The sequence below is a fragment of the Otolemur garnettii genome, unplaced genomic scaffold, assembly GCF_000181295.1.
Source record: "Otolemur garnettii isolate 467f Iridium unplaced genomic scaffold, OtoGar3 scaffold00260, whole genome shotgun sequence".
Taxonomy (NCBI): Eukaryota; Metazoa; Chordata; class Mammalia; order Primates; family Galagidae; genus Otolemur; species Otolemur garnettii.
Genome location: NW_003852655.1, coordinates 403484 through 421095, shown reverse-complemented (window position 1 = coordinate 421095; position 17612 = coordinate 403484). Strand labels below are relative to the sequence as shown.

Below are 17612 nucleotides of genomic sequence, written 5' to 3'. Positions count from 1 at the left end.
AGAGTTTCATTCAGATGCATCATGAGATGACTGCTGAGACAAAGAAGGCCTACCACTTCCAGAGCCGCAGGGCTTAGGAGAAAGGATGATTCTCTAAACCAGGGGTCCTCAAACTTTTTAAACAAAGGGCCAGTTCACTGTCCTTCAGACCGTTGGAGGGCCGGACTGCAGGCCCTGGGACAAGTTGGCTGCTAAGCAGGACAGGCACCGGTGGCAAAAACACCTGGTGGGCCAGATAAATGTCCTAGGCAGGCTGTAGTTTGAGGACGCCTGCTCTAAACAAATCAAAATGGGGACAGGGAGCATAGCACAAGGACGAGTCCACCTGCACTTAGCTGGCCCACAAACCTCCACCACGGCCATCCGGCTATTCTCCTCACCAGACATCCAGGCTACATGAGAGCCACCAGCATCTCGAGCTTTCCCCTGCTTCCCTGTTAACTGCAAGGGTACTTTCCTGTGGTTGAGGCATGAATGCCTCCTACTGCCTGGGGTGTCTGTCCAGTCCTCTGTCCGTGTCCACATGGGCTGTCTGTCTACTGCATGTTCCGATGAGCTCCTGAGCAGCTTTTGTCAGTGTCCACACAACACACACCCCGTGTGGGCTGCACTTTCACTCATTCAAGGATTCCTTTTGATAAATGGAGCTAATTTTTTTTTTTTTTTTTTTGAGACAGAGTCTCAAGCTGTCACCCTGGGTAGAGTGCCACGGCGTCACAGGTCGTAGCAACCTTAAACTCTTGGGCTTAAGTGATTCTGTTGCCTCAGCCTCCCAAGTAGCTGAGACTATAGGTGCCTGCCATACTGCCTATTGTTTTTTGGTTGTAGTTGTCGTGGTTTGGCACGCCTGGATTAGATTCAAACCTGCCAGTTCCAGAATATGTGGCTGGCACCCTAGCCACTTGAGCTACAGGCGCCAAGCCGAAGCTGATTAATTTTAATGCAAACCGAAGTATCTATCTTTCCTTTATGATCAGTATCTCTCTATCCTGTTTAAGAAAACTTCTAAGCCCATGAGTCGAGAATAGCATCTTCTATTTTATCTTCAAGAACAGCACTAACTGGCTCGGCGCCTATAGCTCAACCAGCTAAGGCGCCAGCCACATACATCTAAGGTGGCAGGTTCAAATCCCCAGCCTGGACCCGCCAAACAACAATGACGGCTGCAACCAAAAACTAGCCGGGCGTTGTGGCGGGCGCCTGTGGTCCCAGCTACTTGGGAGGCTGAGGCAGGAGACTCGCTTGAGCCCAGGAGTTGGAGGTTGCTGTGAGCTGTAATGCCACGGCACTCTACCCAGGGTGACAGCTTGAGGCTCTGTCTCAAAAAAAAAAAAAAAAAAGAACAGCACTAACCAAGAGAAAAAGAGCACAAGCCATAAATGTAAACCACAGGTGTAGTTTTAAATTTTGTAATGGCCATGTTAAAAAGTAAAAGAAATAGGTGCAATTATTTTTATTTAACTCAAAAGATCTAAAACACTGTCATTTCAACATGCAATCAATACAAAACACAGTAAGGTGACACTTCACACTATGTCTCCAAAGTCCACTGTATTCACACTCAGCACACCCTCAGTGCTCCAGAGTGTGGCACGGCTAGAGGCGGCCCTGGACAACAGTTCCAGAAGCTTCCACACTTAGATCCTCGTCTACCTGGCTACAGGTCAAGAATTCTTTTCTAAACATGGACATCCAGGTGGCATCACAGGTGTGGAGAAGACCCGCTACTGATGCCATCCTGTGTTCCCCATCTGGATCAGTCTCCCCAGAGACTCTTCACTTTATTCCCACCTTCAAAGAATTGAACTCTAGCCTGGCAGCACAGCCCATAAGGATTTTCTTGCTGTTTTCTAGTGTCTGCTCCTAGCTCCTACCCCACCTGCCTTCCCTGAGCCATTCTCTGACACATACCAGGGCTGTGAACTACTCTCTAGCCTTTGCATCCCACAAGTCGGAACACGTGATACACATATTTTTGTTATCTTTCCACTAAAAATATTTCCTAATTTCCATTATAAATTCTTCCCTGTCTCACTGGTTAGAGGTATGCTCCCTTATTTTTGAGTATGTGTACAAGGAGCTACCTCACTACTCGGCTGACTTCCAGTTTAACTCCAGTGTTGAGAACATTCTCTGGGCCACCACTGCCCTGAGCAGGAGACAGAGCTGCACTCTCCCAGGGGATTGACCCCTCTGGCTTTGCCACAAGACAGAGGGATGTGCTCAGCTTCCCAACACCTTCTGGGGAGGGGCCTGGGCCAGTGGGGCAGCTCTGACTTCTCACCAAGGGTTGCACAGGAACTTCAGGATGCAGTCAGCAAGAACAGCTTTCAGAAGGTGCCTGGGAAGCGCCACTCACTGTGTCTCAGTCCTAAGGCTCCATGCCACAGAGGCTAGAGTTCAAGTGCCTGAGAGAGTGGCCAAGGGGAGTCTGCACAGGTTGGAAGACAAGTAGGAGACAGGCAGACAGAAACAACTCTCCATGAGCATAGTCTGGGGCCAAGGGCCTGTCAGCAGGACAACACAGCCAGTCCTCTCCAGCAGCTTTTTGAGAGATGCAAATTAAAGACAAGGAGCGTGTTCCCTTTTCCTAGGTGCCTCTGGCTATGCGAGCCTAGGTAACAGGATGGGGTCATCCCAGGGAACCATGGGCCATCTACAGAGTCCAACTCAGCTATAGCCTTTGAAGGCTGGGTCAAGCTCCACAGCAGGAGTGCAGACAGGCAAGACACGCAGGCCACCACTGCAACCCTAGGCTCCATGACAGGGACCCACCCGTGTCCAAGGCTCTCATCTGGAAGGGCCTGGTCCTCACCCCAAGTTCTCCAAACAACACTTTGGGGAAAATTTTATTGTATTTACTGGAAATGAAATGACCTGGATTTCTGGGGAAGAAATGACAGAAACTGCAGGGCTGCCTATACAGCATGAATGGCCAGCAGCCAGCCTTCGGGGGCAGGAGGCTCTCCCATGAGCTCTGGTACCAGGAGGACCTCAGGACCTGGCAACCCCAAGTTAGCAGAGCATAAACAGGATGACTGCAACATCCAACCTCTGACCACCAGCTAACCCCAAACAGCAGATACAGAGATCACAGCCCTTTAGGCATAGCCCCCAGGCTGAGTCACCAGGCTGGTGTTTCTAGGAGGTACGAGGTGGTAGCATCAGAGGTGCAGTTCAGGGCAAGAGGCGGCCCATTCACCACACCACACCCCTCCATCAGGCCCTCCAGCCTACTCAAACCTGGGGGACACAGCCTGGCAAATGCCGTGGGAGCTCACATAAGGCCCCCATGCCCTAGATGGCATGGGACCAGGGCATGGTGGGACAGCACCCCAAGAATGCTCTACATAAACCTGGAGTATCTGATAAGAAGATAACACAGAGGGCAGAGCACCCCAGGAGGGTGCAGTGCCCCACCCCTAAAACACTGTCAGTCCCACCAAGAAGTCAGCACACACCTGGGGCTGAAGGTCCTGCAGTATCAGCAAACTGTTGCCACAAGGTCACAGCCACACAACACTTATTTTCACATGAATTATAAATGCCACGAACTCTCAACAGATTTCAGCTTGGCCCTGAGCTTCCTCAGCCAAAACGCAGTAGGACTTCCCAGCAGAACAACAGATGTACTCAAAAATACAGATTTCAATTACCAAGAGTCTCTAACTCTCCTGCTAACAGCAGCAGACTCCAAGAAACCACCTTGACCTCACTCTTAAGTCCTTCAACCACTTTCTTGTCTGATCATCATCTCCAGCAGTAAGAGAAGGATGAGGACAGAGCTGGGAAGAGATGGCCTTTCCCCTTGGTCGGGTGATGGGAGTAGGCACAGCGGGGAAATGACCAGGAATGGCCAGTGGCAGAGAGGATGGGAATCACCAGTCAGAGAGAATTAACCATGGTCACCTTATCTGGGCTATGCAGAGCCCGCAACTAAAGGTATCTACCTGGCTTCCACCAGGGCTCCAGACTTCAGCCAGGGCCTCCCAAACTCCCCACCTTCACCACTGCCCCACAGTCTCAGAGAACAGCATTCTCCAGAAAGGCCCTGTCTGGGCCCTCTGCCCTGCCCCCTGCCCCACTGCCTTCTCCTGAAATGGGCCCCTGAAGGCCTCTGAACAGTCCAGTGTGTCCAGCCTCAACAACTTCCTGACGGAGAAACCAAGAGAAACATGAATCCAGCAACTTGCCTGGACAGGGGAGTCAAGGTTTTTCAAGGAAACAGGGGAGGATGGAAAGAACAGCCTTCAAGCACCAGCCAGGAGGAACAGAAGGCCCAACCCCTGCCGCGTTGCCCCATGGCTTCTTGCCTCCTGGCTTGACCCCTACTGCTCCCCCAGCTCCCTGACTCCCCAGTTCCCCCTTCCGTGCTGTCATCCGGCCTGGCTCCTGGTGCACACACCCTCTGTCCCTAAGAAAGTGGCACAGTGGAGACACCCCAGTCTGTAGCACCTCCCTAACTCCTGTCTGAGCTTCAGCATCTCTTTAAGGACAAGCTCCAAATCCTACATATATATAGGCAAACCCCAAGTTACAGTCATTCATCCAACTTGTACAACTCACACTTACAGAGACTGTTACAGGTAATAGGTTAACACACCTGTTCCAAATGACATACAAATCCAACTTACGAACAGCCTGCACAGCCTGTCTAGTTCATAGCCCAGGCGCTGCCTGCACTCAGGATCAACATGTCCATAGTACAGAGAACTGGTGCCAGCACAGAGACAGCCTGCACAATTCAGACCAGCGGGCATGTGACCGACAGGAGAAAGCTGCCCACCTGGCACATGGGACACCCAGTGCACCTTCACCCACAAAGAAATGTGGGCAAAACCAAGGCATCACTCCAGCTTCAATGGCAAAGTGACTTTTTCATAAAAGAACAACAGGCACATGGCCAGGCATGGTGGCTCACACTTGCAGTCCTAGCACTACAGGAGGACGAGGAAGGTGGATCTCCTAAGCCCAGGAGTATGAGGTTGCTATTAGCTATGATGCCACAGCACTCTACCCAGGGTGACATAGTGAGACTTTCTCTCAAAACAAAAATGGAATTTAATTTTAAAAAATACAAAATTAGTGTGGCACCTGTGACTCGGTGGGTAGGGTGCCCAACCCATATACTAAGGGTGGCAGGTTCAAACCTGGCCCCAGCAAACTGCAACGAAAAAATAGCCGGGCATTGTGGCACCTATAGTCCCAGCTACTCCTGAGGCTGAGGCAAGAGAATTACCTAAGCCCAGGAGCTGGAGGTTGCTGTGAGCTGTGTGATGCCATGGCACTCTACCATGAGCAACAAAGTGAGACTCTGTCTCTACAAAAAAATAATAATAATAATACATAATTAGTCAGGTGTGGTGGGCACCTTTAGTCCCACCTACTTGGGAAGCTGAGGCAAGGGGACTACTCGAGCCCAGGGGTTGAAGCTGTAATGAAGCCACTGCACTCCAGCCTAGGAAACAGAGAGAGACCCCATATCTAAAATGTTTTCTAAAATAAAAAATGATAAAGACTAAAATTCAATGGAAAATACTGAATTAATAAAGCCCAGAAGTCCTCCTATATGTGAGGGGAGAAAGCAAGCAGCTGTCCTGCCCAGAAGCCACCAGCAAGGTGGCCCTCCCTCCCGGCTCCAGGCCTCACTGAACAGCATTTTCTCCAAGAGCCCCAGTTAGAACAGCTCCCCCAAACTCTGTGCCTCCAACTGCCACATCCTGGACTTCCCTACTCTCATCCTGTCAGCAGTTGGGAGCTGCTGCAGATGACATCTGTTCACACTGCAACCCTGACTGCCCAGAACAGGATCACACACGGGGGCACCCACTTCATGGGCCTCCAGTGGGCACCTGACTCCACCCAGAGCCCCTGGCACACACCCTGTGCTTCATGACCCCACTGCTATGACAAACGGCCTCCTGTCATGTGGCACCAAAAGAACAGGCTACAGAACAGGAGGGCTGACAGAGAAGAGAAAGGGCACAGGTAGCCACACCAGCCCAACACACACACCCAATGCAGACTGAGCCAGGGCGGAGCACAATAGGCCCAACACAGGCTCCTGCCAGAAACTTTCAACCCAAGCTCATCTTATGCTCTGGGGCTCACACCCAGGCCCAGCCCCAGGTTCAGACATCCTCAGGGTCACCTGGCACTGTCAGGAATTCCAAGGACTGGGAACAAACTCCGGTAAAGCCAGAGCTTAGAACTCCAGCAGGTACAGCCAGACAACAGCCTGAGGGCCACCACAACCATGCCCTGGGAACTGTGTCTGCCAGCCTTAGGGTCTGACCAGCACCAGGGCGGGGGGGGGGGGAGGTGCTATGGAAAGGGCACCTGAAAGAAAAATCCTGCCCCTGAAAAGGTCACAGGCAAAAGGGAAGGAGCTCAGGCTACTCTCCTGCCTTCCAGCTAGGCCTGCTTTGGGGGCAGAAGTTGCATGCATGTGTGGGAGCTCCTTGCCTCTCTGTCACACCAAAAAGCTCAATTAACAGTGACCAAAACCACCACCACCCAAGTGGCAGACAAAAAACAAGCTATGGCACTAACCCTATAACCATGTTATGCCAGGGAAGTCTGTTCAGACAGCAGCAGGGATGGCTGAGTGAATGCTCCCAACCCAGCAACTGCACACCACAGCAAAAGGAGGCCAAACAGGAACGTGGCCACCATCTACACCATGGACTATACGTAGCCTGCATGCTCCACCAGCCATCTCATTCGTTTCCTTTAGGCGTCCACATTTTATATTTGCCTCAACTGTTCCTACTTCCATGTCCCGACTTCAGCTGCACTGAACACCCCAGTTGTCCCCAGCCACAATAAGTCCCATGCAGAAAGGAAAGCAAACACAATGAAGGCAGAGAATGGGAGATGCCCTGCCAAGACAGACAGGACAGCACACATCCCTCCCTTCCGGACAGGTCTGGCACAGGGAGGAGGCTGGGCAGGCAGACGTCACCACCAAGAAACAAGACCTTCTACTTGTGCCCATGGCCAGCACTCAGTGGCGCTCACAAAAGTGGCAGTGGGAGCTGCTGCCTCCCTCAGCCGGGGGTGCATTCAGGCAGGTGTGCCTGCCCCAAGGCCTGGGGAGCCTCAATCCTTCCATGAGCACATCTACCACAGACACAAGGAGGGGGCCGAGGTGTTTCTAAGGTTCCACACCACTGTATAAGACACGCAGGAAGTGTTGGTCTGTTGGGGGCATTAGCATGGATAGGTCCACAGGCTGGCCCCAACACTTTCCACAGAGATGTGTGACCACAGCAGAGACCACAGCTTCCTCCCAAGAGGAGGTCTGACAGCAGGCCACAGCCTCTTTGTCCCAAGAGTGCCTCTCTCGAGCCCCTGGAAGCTCTTGATAACAGGATATGAGTGGCAGCTTCCAGTGTGGGTAGCTTTCCCAGGACCTGGACCTGGCCTTGGTGAGGAAAGGCAGACTGGTAGCAACTTTGGGACAAAGGATGGAAGCTAGCACCACTGAGGAGGGTACACATGCACCAGAGAAGGGAAAGACAGTCCTGCCAAGTGCCAGCCCTGCCCAGGCACCTCGGGTGAGGGAACAACAGCCAGTCCCCACCAGCTCTGAGAACACTCTGCGGGAGGGTTCCAGCAGACCAAGCAGGAGAAACCATGCTGCAGAGGGTATACAGGAGGGGGTCCTATGGTCATGACCATTGTTTTTTCTAAAGAGAATTTGGACACAACAGCATTCCCAGGCAAACACCTCTGGAAGTCCAGCACCCAGAGCTCCCCTGGATATAGCCCTGATGCCAAAAGGCTGTTCCTGAAAACACAGCACGGAGGGGGGCTGTGGCTGGAGGTGCTGATGTAACAAGACAGCTTTCATGCTCACACCTCTATACCCACCCTGTCCTCCTTCCAACACACTCGAGCTCCACACGTGCACACTCCATGCTCTCACAGCCTCCTCCAATGCCCCCCCTCCACCAGCCTGAAAACCTGAAAGCAGACCCTATTGCTTCTCCCTCTGGGGACCCAGCACAGGACCAGGTACAAGGCAGCCCAGGAGCTCAGTCAGACCTGAAGCCCTGCATGAGGAAGGGTCCAGCTCACTGCCATAAAAGGATTGTTCATGGCAGCAAAAAATGGACACACCCAAATTTCCATCACTAGTACAACGATAAGCAAAACCCATCCATCTCCACCCAATGGAATCTCATTTGCAAAAAGGACGGAACACTGACACGACAATGTGGATGAACTTTGAAAACACTGCACTACTTGAACCAGCCACAAAAGACCACATAGTGGGATTTCCTTTAGAAGAATTAGTAAATCTATATGGGCAGAAAGCAGGTTAGTGGCTGCCTCTGGCTGGATAGGAGGCTTCTTTGGGGAATAATGGTAATGTTCTAAAATTAAACTGTGGTGATGGTTACACAACCCTATAATTTTACTAAAAATTATTTAATTGTACACTTAAAACAAGTTAACTTTCTAGTATGTAGATTACACTTCCAGGAGACTGTTAAAAAAAAAAAAGCCTAGAAACTTAAGCCAGTTCAGTCTGGGTGCCCCCCAGTCAAATCCCCCTAGTCAAAGTGCACATAGGATTCTCTCTCCTTCAGAAGGGAAGACACCTGAAAGACTCTAGCTAGCCATACTTCACTTCAGTCTTCAGTGGAGACTGTCTTCCACTTCTGCCACACTCTATAAAATCATGACACTGCACTTTCACCTTCTTTTGCCAGAGCCAGAAATCTCTAACTACACCTCACTTGCTACTTGGTGCTGGTATCAAAGCACCATGCAGCCTTGAAGAGAAGAGCACAAGACCCCAGGAAGGGGCCTGCCCCGCCCTGGCCGGGCACAGGCTGGGGAGGTTGCCTAGAGGAGTGTGGACAGCCAGTTGACCCTGAAAACTTCACCTGGTGGGCCGCAAAAGGGGGGTTGGAAGGGAGAGGAGTGTGTCTCCTCCCCTGCATTTCCAAATGCTCAAAAGCTTCTGGATTGTGCTTTCTGTTGGGTAAAAACTTACTTATTATCTTCTGCTGACAGATACCCATCACTGCCAGTGGTGGATAAGACAAAAGTTTCTCCCAAACTTCCGAATGCTGTGGTAGAGCTTTTCCCTTGTCTAGACTCCACCAGGTCTCCTATAGCTCATGCAGTAGCTGGCTTACTACTCAGTGGCAAAAGATAATGCCTTGTTATCAGCTATCCAGAATAGAATTGAGCTTAACTATAAGTAGAAACCCTTTTCAAACTATAAATTATTCTTTGTAAGAAAAAGAAAAAAAATTTAACTCTACTACTACTTCACAGCAAGCTCAGGCAATACCAGGCAGAGGGAACACACAGGAAAGAGAGGGCAGTGGGCCTGCCTGCAAATCACCTCCAGAGAAGTCTGGTATTGCTCACCACAGCCTCACTGTGCTGGCTCTGCCCAGCAGAGTGCCTTGAAGAGCCTCCCCCACTTCCTCAGAAGCAGCTGCCAGACTGCTCAGAACCAGCTCTCAGCTCTTCTCCCAGGGATGAGGGTTTTCACTTGCACATCTACTGAGATCGGAAGAAAAGGCCATGAGCACTTTTTGCTGCTCAGTTGGGTTCATACTTTGTCCCCGGAGATGAACTAATTCAAAGAAACACTTTTTTAAAAAATTAAAAACAAAACTTTTAAGGCTTGGTGCCTATAGCTCAGCGGCTAGGGCACCAGCCATATAAACCAAAGCTGGCGGACCTGCCAAATGACACTGACAACTACAACAACAACAACAACAAAAAACAGCCAGGCATTGTGGTGGGCACCTGTAGTCCCAGCTACTTGGGAGGCTGAGGCACGAGAATTGCTTCAGGCCAAGAGTTTGAGGTTGCTGTGAGCTGTGGTGCCAGAGTACTCTACCAAGAGCGATATAATGAGAATCTATCTCAAAAAAAAAAAATTAAAAACATAAAAGACTGAACTCCAGACTAACCACCTGGATGTCATTGAATGGTATGAATAAAAATATCAGCTAGTAGTCAAAAATAACACATTTCCCCCAGTTCCAGACTAAAAATTAGTTAAAAGGATTAACAGCAGGCGGCGCCTGTGGCTCAAAGGAGTAGGGCACTGGCCTCATATGCTGGAGGTGGCAAGTTCAAACCCAGTCCCAGCCAAAAACTGCAAAAAAAAAAAAAAAAAGAAAAGAAAGGATTAACAGCCAACTAAAGCCCTAGCCCTGAGCACAGGAAAGTTGCTCAGGCAGGGCAGGCTCCTTTCCTCAACACAGACCCCTTTGCAAGGTGTGGCTCCCACCAAGGCAGGAGCAGTAGGCCAGAGTAGGAGAGATATGGGGGTCACTCTGCACCATTCATATCTTCCTACCGTTACAACACATGCACAATAAACACGTGAAATAGGCAGAAGGGAAGGAGGACAGGTGAACCCCTGGCCATACCAGTCACTTAAAACAGGATGCACATATTTAAGAAACTGCTAAAGAATCCATGATTCAGGGTGGGGCCTATGGCTCAAAAGGGTAAGGTGCTGGCCCCATATGCCAGAGGTGGTGGGTTCAAACCCAGCCTTGGCCAAAAACTGCAAAAAACCAAACAAACAAACAAACAAAAAATCCATGATTCACAAACCCAACATGCAACCCACTAAATTTAAAAACACATATGCATTCAAGTCAAGGTAAATGGGACTGAAAAAGAAAACACATATGCAAAGATAATCACACTCCATCCCAAACCCTCTTTAAAAACCTCTGTCACACTTCTGGAACTGTGTATTTTTATAGCCAGGTGGCAACAAACGCTCCACTTCCCAGTGCCTCAAGAGGCAGCAGCTCCAAGGGGCCCATTTGCATTCCTCTAGCACCTGTCCCCCAGCCTGAGGCCTATGAGATGGATGATCCACTGCCCTTCCCTGGGGTCTACTTGGTTCCCAAAGTCCTCATGAGGGTCACAAGAACTAGTTGCTCAGAAACCTAATTGCAGTTAATGTCTGAATATTCACAATGATGACAGCAAGGTCTGTAGCCTCAGTCAGTTTATAAAGACTGACTGCTGGCTCGGCGCCTATAGCTCAACCGGCTAAGGCGCCAGCCACGTACACCTAAGGTGGCAGGTTCGAATCCCCAGCCCGGACATGCCAATCAACAATGACGGCTGCAACCAAAAAATGGCCGGGCGTTGTGGCGGGCGCCTGTGGTCCCAGCTACTTGGGAGGCAGAGGCAGAAGACTCGCTTGAGCCCAGGAGTTGGAGGTTGCTGTGAGCTGTAATGCCATAGCACTCTACCCAGGGGGACAGCTTGAGGCTCTGTCTCAAAAAAAAAAAAAAAAGACTGACTGCTGGTCAGTTTTCAAGCACAAAGTACCTGCTACTACTTATGGATATGCAAATACAATAATATCCACAAAGGCAAAATGTGATCTGCTGTGTCTTCAAAATCCCAGGTGATCAGGCTGGTCCTCCTGACACAAAGCCCTGTGAATTTGTGAACTCACCAGATCAAGAAATGTACTTCTTCAGAACAGGCTCACAAGGAGGCCAGGTTGCTTGTGATACAGTCTCTCCCAGTAAATACACAAAACAAGTCCATGTGTATGAATCAAAGAAAGCAAACACAGCTGTGTGCCCTAAACTATCAGGACCCATGGGTTTCAGTGGCCCGGTACAAAATACCTGTCTATACTCACAATAACCAACATTTACCACATGCCAAGCACAGTGCCAAGACTACTTCAGTTACCCCTCCACAGCCAGTGGTACAATTTCCATCTTACAGGTGATTTTTAGAAACAGGTGAGTAGCCACCCAAAGGTACACAGCTTAGAAGCAGAGGGCTGGGATGGAAGCACTGGCTCTAAAGAGGCCAGATGAGCCCGCCCACACGTGGCAGGTCCCTGCACTCTACACGCTGTCCTGGCTCCACGCCCACCGCTGACGCACTCAGCACCTCTTGGGTCTTTTGACTGGCCTTCCCCCTCCCTGGAGTCCATGCGATCTGAAGATGAGTTCTCATCTATCGCCTCGGTCTCCCTCACGGCACCAACCACAGCCCTGCCCTATATCCGCCAAGGGCCTGAGAGACTGAAACAACGTCCATCAAGCCTTTCACCTCCCTTGCTGGACTGCAGCATCTAAACAGCGGTAGAGCTCCCGCTCCCACCCCAGGGACCTGGAATGAGCGACCTGACTCCCGAGGTTGCTCCGGGTCCAGGTACACAGAGGCAGGTGTAGATAGACCGAGTCCATGCCACCGGCTGAAAAGTGCCTGCCCTCTTGTTTCTTAAAAGGAAAACAGTAAAAACAATTTTTTAAAATCATTTTACCCAGAATAACTATTCTGCAGGCAACGTGACGACGTTTCACCTGTTTTTCTTCGTTCCTCTAATTCCCGGCAGCTACACACAAAGCAGACCGCAGCGAGAAGCTCAGCTCTGCTCCCAACGCGCCAGCAGTTTCCCGGCTTCCTTCCTACTCCACCCTCCAGCGCGGCCGCCGCGGCAGTCGCTCAACAGCGAGACCGGCGCCTAGCGCGACGCTGCCCTGCCACACCCGGCTGGCCGAGACCGCTCTGCCCCTTCCCCGACACCCAGCTGACGTCTCAGAGAAGTTGCGATCCTTCGCTTTTCTCTCTTTTTGAAAAGACCTGCGTTTTGCCGGCGTCGCAGTTATTTTTTCCACAAACAAGTTCCCCGCAGCAACTGGAGTAAGCAGCTCAGCCCAGCCGGCGCAGGGTCGCGGGCCCTGACCCGGGACGGAGACAGAGCCAGGTTGTCCCCGAGACGCGCGGCCCCGGCCCGGTCCGCCTCCAGCCGGAGTGGGCCCGGAACCCAGCGCGCCCTCGGCCGCAGCCCGCGCCGACACCAGTGGCCCGGGCTGCCCGCAGCGAGCGCCCGCCCCACCCGCCGAACTCACCCCATGAGCCAGTCCATGGCTGCGCGGGGCCGCCGCGCCCGCCGCCCGACTTGCTCGGCCTCAGCCCGGCGGCCGGAAGTAAACACTTGCTCGCTCGCTCCCACACGCGCACCGCCAGTCGCCGTCGGAAGTGACGTACAGCGCACGGCCTGCTGGGACGCGTAGTCCCGACGACCCCTCCTCTGTCCCCTCAGCCTTCCAGCCCGCGCCTGGTAGCCTGTGGTGCGGCGCCCAGGCTACCTTCGCACCCCGGACTGTCCCCTCCCACGCGCCCGGGACGGTTCCCCACACTTCATACTCTCTCTTCCCTCCCTTGGACACTGTCCCTTCCCACGCGCCCGGACTGTCCCCTGCCCCACCCAGACTGTCTGTCCACTGTAGCCTCAGACTTTCTCCACCACTCTCCCAAACTGTACCCTCTGCGCCCTGGACTGTCCTCTTTGTCCACAGGCTGTCCCCCTACCCTGACTCTCCTCCCCATGTGCCCCTGGGCATCTGTTCTACTTTGTCCCACGGCCTGGCCCGCAGGGTTCTCAACGACAACTTGTCAAAGGGCTGGATTCCCCATTCTCCCGGAAACCTGCCTGAAGAAACAGAAGCCAGAGCTGAGCGAACCTAACCCACAGAGACGTCCTGTGGTGGGGGACACAGTCACTGGGCATAGGACAGATGACAGCTTCCGGCCAGTTGACCTTACCCAGTCTAGAGTCCGCCCTGTCAGCTGTCCAGTCCTCAGCCAGGGAAGCGGCCCCTCCTCACTCACAGAGGAGCCCCTCCTACGCTCTCCTCAACCCAGGTCTCCTCCTGCCACCTGGCCTCTCGCTCATGAACTTCAAGTAAGATTCTCAGTTGCCATCCACAAAAAGGTTTACAGTGAAAAATAATTTGTTAAGAGACACTGGGTAGCTCAGAGATTGCCAAGAAAAATGGAAGACTTGCGAGACCTTGTGTCTGGGAATGATCACTGTGGCTTCACCTGAACCCCTCTGTCCCACCTTCCCCCAGAGTCAAGACTGGCAGCCTCAGGAGCCTGTGTTGTGGTTGTCAGCTGTGGAGCTTCCCTTCCCTAATGGACGACAGGTGTTGGGAGTTCTCTACTTCTGCCTGGCCATGAGACCAGCAGGCCCAGGAGTCATCTTGGGTGGATGACTTCCTTCACATCTCCCTCGTGAAGGAAGTCCCATGACTAAAAGACCAAGAAGACAAAAGAGCTTGAGATGTGGATGACCTCAAAAAGCTGTTACACAGCCCTGGGCTGAGAAACATGGAACCCTGTTGGAATTTCTGCTAATGGAAATAGCCTATTCCCACCTGATTTGTGAGCCACAGAGCTGGGATGGTAAAGGGTAACTGCTGCCACCACAGGCACCGGGAGCCCCTGCCCTGAAATGCTACCCATGGAAAAGGCTGCTGACTGGAGAAGGCAGGCTGGCAGCTTCTAGACTGAGGCCTCTGAAGTTCAGATACTTAGTAGGCAGAGAATAAAACTGCCACCACAGCCTGTTCTTCCTCCCACACAATTCCTGTTGCCCCCCAGTATATAGCTGACCCTTAATAGTTGAAACTATTCTCACAGAGGAACCAGCCCACTCTTATGAGCAACTGCCAGGATGCTGGGAGATTCCCACTCCTCGTGAGCGTGATGTTCATGGGGCTGCTGGGCAGGCTTGACCACCAACAACCACCTGAGCTAAAACACGACAGACAAAAGACAGAAAAGGAGAGCTCACTTAACACGTGACATCTCAGGAAGGCAAGAGATGCAGGTACATGCTAGGGTCTTCACTTCTACAGCCATGTGTGTCCACAGTTGGTGACTTTCCTTCTCCTAGCCCCATGATAACTGCTTCTAGTCACCCACCAACTGGTGGCATCCCTTTACCTGACAGAGTGACCCAACCTGTTGCTCCTGAGAAGGATGAGCCTTGCTGACCTTGCCTGCCTTGGGCTGCCTTAATCTTCCATTAACAGTTCCCCTGGACATGGGTGTCCTGGGAGGCAATATAGGCACTGTCCAGATCCCACCCACATTCCTTCTTGCCCCATGTGTGCCAGCAGTCCCTCCGATTACTATTTTGTTGACTTGGAGAAGTTGTTGAACATCTCCATGACTCAGTTTCCTTTTTTGTGTAGTGAGAATAATAATATTACCAAACCTGTCATAAGAATCTCTGCTTTGGTCTCTGGTGTAGTTTGAAGATAAGGAAGCAGTGAGGTATGACCAGGCATGTCAGGAGTACATTGTCTGCCACGCACCTTCCTGTGCTCACACCTTCTGCTTTCCCTTGATAGTATACTGCTGCACACACCCTACCTTGTGGATTTACTTTGCCCAGACCAGAATAGGCAGTTCAGATTACATGTGATGTGACATCCCATAGTCTACATATAGTCTGGAGCCCAGTAGCAAGCCAAAACTTGGATCTCAAAGAACCATAGTTTAGGGCAGGTGCAGTGTGGCTCACACCTGTAATCCTAGCACTGTGGGAGGCCGAGGCGAGTGGCTTGCCTAAGCTCAGGCATTCAAGACTAGCCTGAGCAAGAGCAAAACACTGCCTCTAAAAATAGCCAGTGTTATGGCAGGTGCCTATAGTCCCAGCTACTTGGAAGACTGAGGCAAGAGAATCACCTAAGCCCAAGAGTTTGAGGTAGCTGTGAGCTATGATGGCACAGTATATGCCTCTTATCGAAGGCAACAAAGTGAGACTCTGTCACAAAAAAAGAACCATAGTTTATTACTTAAGAGAGAATATGGCTATGCTTCAACACCCTGGGATCCTCCTATCTCACCCTTCTTTAGAGCTTGCCATGGACTCTCTATAGACTCATAACAAGCATCCCTGGATCTGTTTAGTCGTTGTAAGTGACAAGTGATAGAACTGCTTGTACCACAGCCTCAGCTAACCCTTTTTCTCAATCTAGGGCACACTCAAAACTTGTATATTCTTGGATCTCTTGTTAAGAACAGCACTGGTCAGAGAGGATAAGTTATCTGCCCATGTCTACATCCATGTCCACATCCATGTCCTTCTTTTCCTGCCTTCTCTTCTCACCATCCTCCTCCACCTTCCTTCTCCTGTTCTTCTTCCTTAGTAATGGAATGCTGAGCAAAATGACCAGATGAAAAACTCTTACCCAGTTTCCCATGCAGGCAGAGTGGCCAACCAGAAGATATAAGTGGAAGTCATTGGGTGTCTTCCAAGACATCTCTCTTGTTTTTCTTCCCCAACCCCTGCCCAGTCTCTTGCTTCCTGACAAGAGGAAAATGAAGGCTGGAGCTCTTGGAGCCATCTTAGAGCATGGGTCAGGTCATGATGGCATAGAAAGATGGAAAGAACTTGGGTTCCCACTCAAACTCTGGAACACAGCAGTTCTGAACTTCTGACTTCTGTACTTATTTTAATTCAAAAAAATCTAGATTAAATTACGATTTTTTCCAGTGTCTCCAAACTAAAGGCACTTGTCTAATTGATACATCCATCCAAAAAAATGTGTTTGTCTTTTTTCTAGTGGTGAGGTGCTCAAGGTGCAACAATTGATCCTTCACTTTGAAGGGAACATCTTGATACTCCCAGACCACTGGATCCCCAAAATGACACCTAGGCTCCCACATTGTCGTGGGCCGTATCCCTTTGGCAAGCATATGTATTATTTGGCATCTAGAATATCTAAATCTGGACTCTTGGGCCTATCAACATGACATCATTCATATAATGGAATGATGACATGGTGAGACAATCAAAATCTGTGTGGGCTAAATTGTGGCAGAGAACATTAGAACTGATGTGCCCCCTGAGGGGTGGTGGAGGTGTGCTCTGCTCTCCTCATGCGAAAGTTACTGCTCTGGTGTTCTCTGCTTATTGGGATTGAGGAGGGAGTTACCTGATCATTAACTGATAACAACTGTTGCTCCAGTTAGGATGCCACGTCTGAAAGAACAGCAGAAGTTGGTCTCATGATGTCATACAACTTGCAGTAACCCATTGTCAGTCACCAACCTTCCTCTGTCTCCTGTGCAGACAAGATGCAGGAGTGAAAAGGGCATCATTGAGGGGGTGCCTTCTCTGCACCTTTTGGGCCTGGACATCCCTGGAGTAAAGTTTTGCTTTGGTTCATTTTACTATTTTAGCAGGGAAGTACAACCAGAGTTTCCATGTAGCCTTCTCTTCTTTTCATTCATGCATTCATATGACTAAATGACTGTCAGGAGCCAGCTGTGTACGAGGCACTGGTGAGGTAGATAAGACAGACAAAACCTTCCCTGCAGAGTAGGGTAGGAGTGGACAGTCAGAAGAAGCTAATAGAACATGCCACACATTGGAAAGTCATGAGCACTCTGGAGGAAAGTAAAGCCAGCAAGAGGGACAAGGGGTGCTAGAGGTTGTGAGCTGAATCATGCCTCCAAAAAGATGTGTTGGAGCCCTAACTCCAGGACCTCAGTATGTGGCTGTATTTGCAACAGAGTCCTCACAGATATCCTTCATTAAGATGACGTCATGGAGTCTGGTGGGCCCTGATCCAATTATGACTGGTGACCTTATAAAAAGGGGAATGTAGACACACATGTGTATAGGGAAGAGGGAAGATAGCCATTTCTACCTTTTTTTTTGTGTGTGTGTGTGTAATACAGAGTCTTACCCTGTCACCCTCGGTAGAGTGTTGCAGCATCACGGCTCACAGCAACCTCTAACTCTTGGGCTTAGGTGATTCTCTTGCCTCAGCCTCCCTAGT

The 17612-nt window shown here is 50.9% G+C and overlaps 1 protein-coding gene across 1 annotated transcript in view; it reads right to left on the bottom strand.

The window, feature by feature from the left end:
- MOB2 (MOB kinase activator 2) overlaps positions 1-13083 on the bottom strand; it is a 48523-nt gene extending 35440 nt beyond the window's left edge. The window contains exon 1 of the mRNA XM_012813340.2: positions 12882-13083. Within this exon, the coding sequence (XP_012668794.1) occupies positions 12882-12898 (17 nt within the window). The 5' untranslated portion in view covers positions 12899-13083. The remainder of the gene's footprint in view (positions 1-12881) is intronic.
- Positions 13084-17612: the final 4529 nt, after the last annotated feature.